Source organism: Melanotaenia boesemani, chromosome 2, assembly GCF_017639745.1.
Source record: "Melanotaenia boesemani isolate fMelBoe1 chromosome 2, fMelBoe1.pri, whole genome shotgun sequence".
Lineage (NCBI taxonomy): Eukaryota > Metazoa > Chordata > Actinopteri > Atheriniformes > Melanotaeniidae > Melanotaenia > Melanotaenia boesemani.
This window is the reverse complement of record NC_055683.1, coordinates 31,583,457-31,591,712: the sequence shown is the minus strand read 5'-3', so window position 1 is coordinate 31,591,712 and position 8,256 is coordinate 31,583,457. Positions and strand designations below refer to the sequence as shown.

The following is an 8,256-nucleotide window of genomic DNA, read 5'->3' as shown; positions in this document are numbered from 1 at the left end:
TTTGGGAAAAACTTGCCAGCAAGGAGGTTCGCTTTACAGAGTCAGTTACCAAGGTAACAGACTCACAGTAAGACTTTCCTCTCTTGTGGAATGGAAAATTCGGAATTTCCCTCAACTCAGGTTTAACATACTCAGAGTTTCAACATATCCCACTTTCGGGAACAGGTTCTACATGTCTACTGATGCACAACCATGCAGGTTTTCCCCCACACATCCTCCTCTACACAATGAGAGCTGCTGCAGAGGCCAAAAGCATGCCTACAGCAAGTGAAACCAACCACACAGCAGCCTTGCTCTAACCAGTTAACACTGTCTGTCTGTAAAGGGCCTTTTGCAGCAGAGTGACAAAAAGTGACAGCAGTGAGTATCTCAATATTTTGACAAAAAGGGTCTGATTTGGGACTGTGCCAGCAATCATGTTGCTGTTGATTGTGATTTGATGAGGAGATTAGTTAATTAGCTGTGTTTAATGAAAGAAAAAGTTCTGCTGTGGCCAAACCAGGACAAAGAAAAGAGTGATTACTAATTATCTTCAGTGAAATCAACGCACGTTAGTAAGTTTACTTCACCCTGCAGTACTGAAATCATCCAGTAGGGGGCAGCAGCAGATGTCATCAGTGGGATGACAAACAACACATGTAAGATGCATTCATGTGGTGACAAGTATCCAAAGTGACTTTGAATGTCACAGAGCTGTAACCGGCATGCAACTGCAAGAGGATGACATCACATGAGATCTCTGGCTGTGCTATGGTGTTTAACCGGGTCTTGAAATACACAGTGAGTGTCCCTACAAGTGATGACAAACTTCGGATCAGTGAGAAGTGCATGAAGATGGCCTGGGTACAATTCTGGATGAGATTCAAAAGAAAAATGAACAAGTTTCATCTCAGGTAAAAGGGAAAATGAACGAGTGACCCAGTCCGAAAGGCTTCCATTAACTTGCTTGCAGCAGCAGACATGCGAGCACCACGCTGCTGACACAGCTGCTGCAAAGGAAAGAATTTCACTGTCAGTTTGTCTGTGACAAAACAGGCTGTCTCAATTGCAACATTCCTTGGCATCCTCTGAAAATAGTTTCAGGGCTTGGAGGTTCATTTAGAGTTCGAAGAGCATATTGTACTGTGACAGCATGGAGTTGGGAGCTCAGTATTTCAGCAGTTGTGTGGGTGTGTAATTTTAAAGATAGAGAATAAAGGCAGTACACCTAAATCTCTGATAAAACACTGGGATTAAGTGCTCAGATGGGAGGACTGTGCCAATACCCCTGTCTCCAGGGTAATGCCAGTATTTACCCAGCTATTAATATCAAATTAAAACCCCACATATTGCCTACCACAGGGAGACAGGAGGGCGAAGAGTACACTGATTTAGAGACAGTTAAAGAAACTAAAATTTCCTTAGGGGGGTATAAATTTTTATTAGATAATGACAATTAATAGCATGAAAAAAAATGTTTATTTCTGAATAAACTGTAGATTGAAGTGAAGATGAGGTGATGAAGGGAAATTTCCACATAAACAAGAAAACCGTGTCTTCTGTGTCTTGTCCATCAATCCAGTGAAAGTCTCCCTGTGTGCCGGCTCCCAGCGTGTTTTAGAATTGGTTTTCAGATTTTACTACTGACTTTTAAAACACTCTGTGATCTCTCACCTTCTCATTTGTCTGAATTTATCTGACCTTTTATTACCATATAAGCCTTTATGCTGGCTGAGATTCTCAACCACGGGACTTTATTTATTTCAGAGGCTGAAAACCTGAGTTGACAAAACATTTGAGTGAGGAGATCAGGTCAGTCGAATCAACGACATCTTTTAAATTGCTTTTTAAAACATTTATCAGATATCCTTTCCTGATTTTACTTGGCTTTTGTGATTTTGATTTACATTGATTAATTATTCAACAATTTTGTCAAGTGATGTATTGTTTTGGCTTTTCGAAGCAAATAGTCTTTTAATCCATTAAAGAGTTTTAAAAATAACCTTTTAAAACCTGAGTTTTCTAGACATTATTATTATGTGCCTGGCTTCAGTTTTGAAAGGAAAACCAACACCTAATATCTTTCCATCCATCTCCATCCATCCATCCATCCATCCATCCACTTGCTTCTTCTGCACTGTAAAACATGATTAGTTAAAAATAACTATTTTTTATTTTAAACTGATTACAACAAAATTTTTAAGTGACATCAACCAATATGTTAAAGTTATAAACAGTTATAGAAACACTCGTTATTTAGTTATTTTGACTTGAAACTAACCTAATTTTCCATGTTAAAGACACATCCTTGATTAAGTCCATTTTAAGGGATATATTGAGGTTGTAAAGGCAACCGGTTCAGGAGGGAAACCAAGATATACTCCTCCCCAGCAACACCCTCCAAATTCTCTTAAAGGGATCGTAAAGTTTTTTCCAAATTTTCCATCAATGAAATTCTTGGACAGTCTTCACTACTCTGAGTTTTAGAGAGAGCTCATGTTGCCCCTCTTATTATTAATTTGGAATACAATACAATACAGTCCTGTGGTATAAGTTAATCTGTTTTTCATCTTCAAGTTTTTCTTATTTTTTTTATAGGATGCTTATTTCAAGAATATATTTGTATCTTATGGAATCCTTTCTTCCATCCACCTGTGCCACTAGGTCCAACATACGCCCACCTCATGGTCAATCAAACCTGTCCTGGACAGATGAAGAGGGGATTTTTCTCATTAAAGCATCACTAGAAAATCTGGGACCTTGTTGGCCCCCCTACAAGGTCCCAGAATTTTACACTGGTATTAGAAAAAATGAATGCATTTTGGCTCTGCACACAGACATCTATGCACATAAATTAGTTGTAATGGTAAGATGCAAATACACCTTCCAAGCCCATCAAAAAATTTCAAACAACAATGTAGGGTAATGCCACAAGAATGAGACTGTGTATTTGTCTGTATTATGAAAAAACTTACTTACAAAAGACAAAATAGGCAAACAACGGAAACAAGACACAAAACAAATGAGATAAACAGTTATTATTGACTGGTAGGAACAACAAATCTAGCTCTGCTTCCACCTTTCATCTTTTGTTGCTTTAATTTCTCTCCAGAGGTAAAATCCAGGCTGATGTTTATTCTTGTGCCTTATCTCTTTTTCCTGGCTTTCTCCAATAGCTGTATCTGCTATGTTTTTTTTTTTTTTTTTGTCTATTTATTATGATAACAGTGAGCCCCCCCCCCCCCCAACTTTATTTATTGTTTGTCTTTCTTCATGGAAAGTTATTTTGTTATTTAGATGTTAAAGCATGAAGTTGTACTGTAAAGCAATACTGTGTTGTTCCATGCTTGAAAACAAAGTTGTGAACAGCAGTATCTTGCTTGGCCCTCAGTTGCTCCAGGTTAGTTTCAGATGCTTGATGGTACATAATAATATATGTCATAAAATCTGACCCCTGCCCCCCCAGACAAGATTTGGGTTTGTTGTCTCAGGGCAACACTGTGCTATAAGGGTTCTAAAATTCAAGGTTTTCTATAGTGATTATAACAGGTGGTAAATAAGTCAAATCTATTCATTAGAAAACAAGTTTATCTAGACAAAAATAAGACACAAATGGTTCCAGCCCATCAAACAGAAAATAAACACAGTCTCCTCACAATCATGAACACCACATAACACACTTTAATGCTCTGACTGACATTTGCTTGACCCTTCATCTCTTACTCTGTCTCAGACCTCATGTTAGGATCCACTCTTCCTCACTGTCTCCACTATGGCACTCCACACACTCAGAAAATAAAGTACCTAATTGTATCATAAGAGGAACAAAGGCTTGTTGCTGGGGTGGTACCCTCAGAGGTACCGCTGCTGTACTGTCAATGATGATCAATGATAATGTCCAACTATTTACACCCTTGAAGTTTGTACCCTATAAAGACCAGTGTAGCTAAATTAGGGTACAAGATGACCCACACAGGTACAATACTTGTCAACAGCAGTACCTTTGAAGGTACCACCTTTGCACAGATTTCTGAAGACGTGTATAAACAAGCTTAAAAAGGCAAAACATGTGAGGCAGCCATGGTGGACATGTTTATATGTAATCAAAATTATATTCTCTGCCTAACTTTCCAAGAACTTTCCTCTTCTAAAATGTTTTTAAGTCCACCTCCTGTAAGTGTTTGTCAGTGGTAAAGTAAAAAAAAAAATCACTATGGTCAAATCTACCACAGATTTAAACATGTTGAAAAGTGAGGTGCATCTTACCAAATGGTAGCAGTGTGAACTATATGCCTCCTGAAAGGATTGCTCCACTCCCAGCTAAGAGGTCACATGTACTTCAGTCCCACGTTTTATTGGACACAGACATGTCTAGTGATATTTCAAATTTTTAACTCTTCAAAAAACTTAAAGGGGCAGTGTGAGGACCAGATATGTAGTTTATTGCCTGAGGGCAACACTATGCCATAGAGGGTTAGGACACTTCTTCTTATTACTTTCATCTGATTTATAGCAATCAATTATTTAAGCGCTTTTCAGCAGCTTGTAGTTGTCCGTGGTGGTCAGTCACTGACAGAAGGTTTATTTACACCTATGGGCTTTTGCTAACAAGACTATGACTATACCATTGCCTTTACAAATAAAAGTCTAAGATTCACTAAAGTTGTCAGAGAGAGCAAATTTCTTTGGATGCCTGAACATTTACATGGTCTTCCTCATTTTTTAATTTTTTTTTTTTTTAATATTCAAACTTTACAAAGCAGCATAAAATAGCTGTTATTCTTTATATATTTGTGGTTTGACTGGTCTTTGTTTCATTATTTGCAGCAACAGAGGTCGGAGTAGGTGGTGCAAAATTTTGCAACTCATACAGCATGTAAATTCAATGACATCTTTTATGGCAACGTTTTCTTATCGTGCGCTTTTTATAGTGCAATATTGTCATATTTACTCTGTGTTCTTATTGTTTTCTTTTTTTAAAGTTACCATCACAAGTCATTGTTTAGTGTTCTAACTTTAATCTGCTCCTCTAATACTTGTTCAGTCTTATCTTTTCCAATAACATCAGGTATAATTAAATCCAATACTAATCAAAGTGCTATAAAACGATGCCTGCTGTACAGTTTCTGTAGAATAATTATAAACAACCATATCAATGTTTCTTTATGTTGGTTTTGAGACAGCAAAAAAATGACAAAATTGCTTTTTTTTTTTTTTAATTTTATTAATAAAAATAATAAATTTCTAAGAAAAACAATTTCAACATCAATGCACTCATTTTAAACTCATGGGCCCATAAGTAATTTTGGCTATTACAATATCTATTCTTCTATCAGATATAAGATAAGTGTTACCACTTAACTAACAAGGCAGGTCAATTAATACAGAGTAAAGAACAGGTTATTGGTTTTCCTATGTCTTTTTAATAAGAGATGTCAGTCGGCACACGTACACACACACACAGGAACACACTTGTGTACAGCTGCAGTGTAATGCCAGCGCATTCTGTTCTCTTCACACAGATCAGGGGCTGGCAGAAGCTTCGGGAGTCCTGGAGGGTGACCAACTCCAAGGCATGTTTCCTCACCCCTCACCTCTCCACATCTCTGGCTCTCTTTCCTACTTTCCATCCTTTCTAACACCTGTTTCTTTGTTTCGACATCATTTGCCATTTGTGGTCACATATCACTGACTTGATCTTTGATTAAACCAGCACTTTCCATTAAAAATGCACTAGTGGGAGTAACTGTTGCATCACACTGAGACATCAGGAGATATGATGGGGACAGCTGGCTAATACAGGCAAAGGTTAGCCCACCGTACAGTTGCACCTATGTCACAGTGCAAATACTTTCACATAACTACATCTAATACCACTGACATCAAATTCCACCATCAACAAAGTGTGGCATTAAGGGTGCTAAAGTTCTAGGATGGCAAATTTTTCTAGAAATTGCTCTTTGTATGTACATCTTTCCTGACATGCTCTTTCCCATCTGTTATCTTTCTAATTTCTCAGCATTCCCTCTTTTCCTGTTATCCCATGTTTCAGCCTCTCTGAACCTCCAGGGACATAGATCGACCCAGGGCTTTGGGTTCTTTTGCAAACTCCATGAGACTTGGCTTGACAGGAGGAAGGTCTCTGGTGATCTCGTCCACGGTTCTCTTGTTGTGACAGACTCCGTCTGGTGTGGGGAAGGGCTGCAGGTCATCCTCTGTGTGTGGGGCTCCACGTCCAAGTCTAACTCCCAGCTCTGCAGGCATAAAGATGGGCAGCGGGAGGGTATTTCTCTTTGGTAGCAGCTGGTGCTCCCTAACCCCTCTTTCTACTGTGCCGACCCTGAAGACACCAGAGGGGCAGGTCTGTATCAGAGAGCGGACCTGCCACTGCCTGGACAGAGTCTCTCTGCGGGAGTTGTCGTTCATGTTCATGGTCTGTCTGTGGCATTAGAGAAAAATATGTCAGAAACTTTAACTCAGCTACTTAATTTCGTTACAATTCAAGGATAACTTTCAAAACTTAAGCCAGAACCAAGATTAATTTTTGTTATTAGCCTCACCTTTCCTGAGGTTGAGTCTTGAAGCTAACACTGTGCCAGTCAGCGCTGTAGCTCTCTCTCTGAGCCTTGTTCTCCTCCCGCACACTGCAGGTCAGCTCAGCACCGACCACCACACCATTGCTCTTCTCCAGCACACTACTGATTGGCATCTTGTCAGCTGTACAGAGATCTGTCTCAGGTTTATCACCTCCACTGGTTCTCCTTGATGAGTCCTGAGAGTAACTCTTGTATTTGAGAGGTTTGTCCACAGAAACAGGGATGCCTCAGCTTCTCGTATCTCTAAGCTTCTACGTCTCTGTCTCCCTTTGTGATGTGTATGCCTGAGCCTGGGTCTGTCCCCCACTTTAATAGACATCCTGTTGCTATTTTGATTCATGTTGTCATTCTACAATCAGTGTGCAATGACATCTGACACTGAGTCCTTCGTGTCTCATTCCGGGACAGCTGGAAGCCAAACTAGGGGGGTGGGTTTAGGGGTAATTGGGGTTGAAAAATCCCCTGATTCTCAAATTGTATGCCTAGTCACTTTCGTAATCTCTTAGTCCAACACTTTCCACTTCAGCTGTACTCACAGAGGGCAAAGAATCACAGAGATTATGGATGGGTTATATAGGCACACACAGCAGAGACACACAACAGGTTCAGTATTACAGGGATCTTAACAAGATTTTGCTCTTGATACACAAATCAGCTGATGATAATGTGGAAAGATGACAACGGTGCAGCTGTTTTCCAGGCATATAGGTTTAAAAAAAAGTCTCCATCACAAGTAAGGTAGCTAAAACGTAAAAAGCCACATAACTTTATTGAAGGGCTTCATTAAAATCTACATAATACAGTTCATAAAGAGTTTATGCAACAGCTGGGCTTCATGACAACACTGAAGCCCCTCATTAGAGGCCAGTGAGAGCGCCGTCTCCAGTGATTCATTACCTCAGTGACAGAACACCACGCAAGCTGTAATCAACTCAGGTTACAGACTGTGAAACATTCACACACACACATAGACTCACCTCTGACAGTTATCTGCTGGTGTGATGTTACTACCGGTCCCTGTCTCTGACTCATCCATCCACACAGGGTGCTGATATCATCACACAGCGCATATCACTTATCACACGCACAGCATAGAGCATCAACATCATCATCATCATCATCATCCCAGTGAAAAGATGTCTGATCTGTCTGTTTAGATCAGATTTGATTTATTTTGAACAGGTTAAACAGAAAGAAAGCAATGGTCATGTATGTTTCTTATTAACTATCAAACTGTTTTATTTCATACTGATTCACATATTTTCCAATTTATGTTATTAAATCTCTTGATAGAAATCTATAGAAATTTTCACATTATCCCATCATTTCATTTAAATGACATAACTTTCCCATGACTGTTCATGCTTTAAATATTTAAGGCAGCAGTTTAATGCTATTTTTATTTGCCTGTCAAGTGCAGCAATATTTCAATTTTCTTTTAGCAACTTATCAGCAGGTTGACACTGCATATGTAAAATATTGCAAAGTGTAACACTGAGAAAAGAGAGCAAGTGACCCATAGGCATCCCTTGTGTCATTTGTTCAATCATGTTATGATACCATAGCAACCATGAATGCCATTTCAGAAACCCAGTAAGTCACAGTGTAAGGTGCTTCCATGTTGACATGTCTTTCACAGTCTGATTGAAAGTTTCAGAGGCCTTTACTATTTATCTATCTA

At 39.1% G+C, this 8,256-nt stretch overlaps 1 protein-coding gene across 1 annotated transcript; it reads right to left on the bottom strand.

Annotated features, from left to right (window-relative positions):
* Positions 1-5,176: 5,176 nt before the first annotated feature.
* On the bottom strand, positions 5,177-6,851 carry LOC121647616 (titin-cap (telethonin)). Its single transcript, XM_041997190.1, has 2 exons — positions 6,540-6,851; positions 5,177-6,418 (listed from the first exon to the last, which is right to left on the bottom strand). The coding sequence occupies exons 1-2, from the start codon at positions 6,686-6,688 to the stop codon at positions 6,028-6,030; spliced, it is 540 nt and encodes a 179-aa protein (XP_041853124.1). The 5' UTR covers positions 6,689-6,851; the 3' UTR covers positions 5,177-6,027.
* Positions 6,852-8,256: the final 1,405 nt, after the last annotated feature.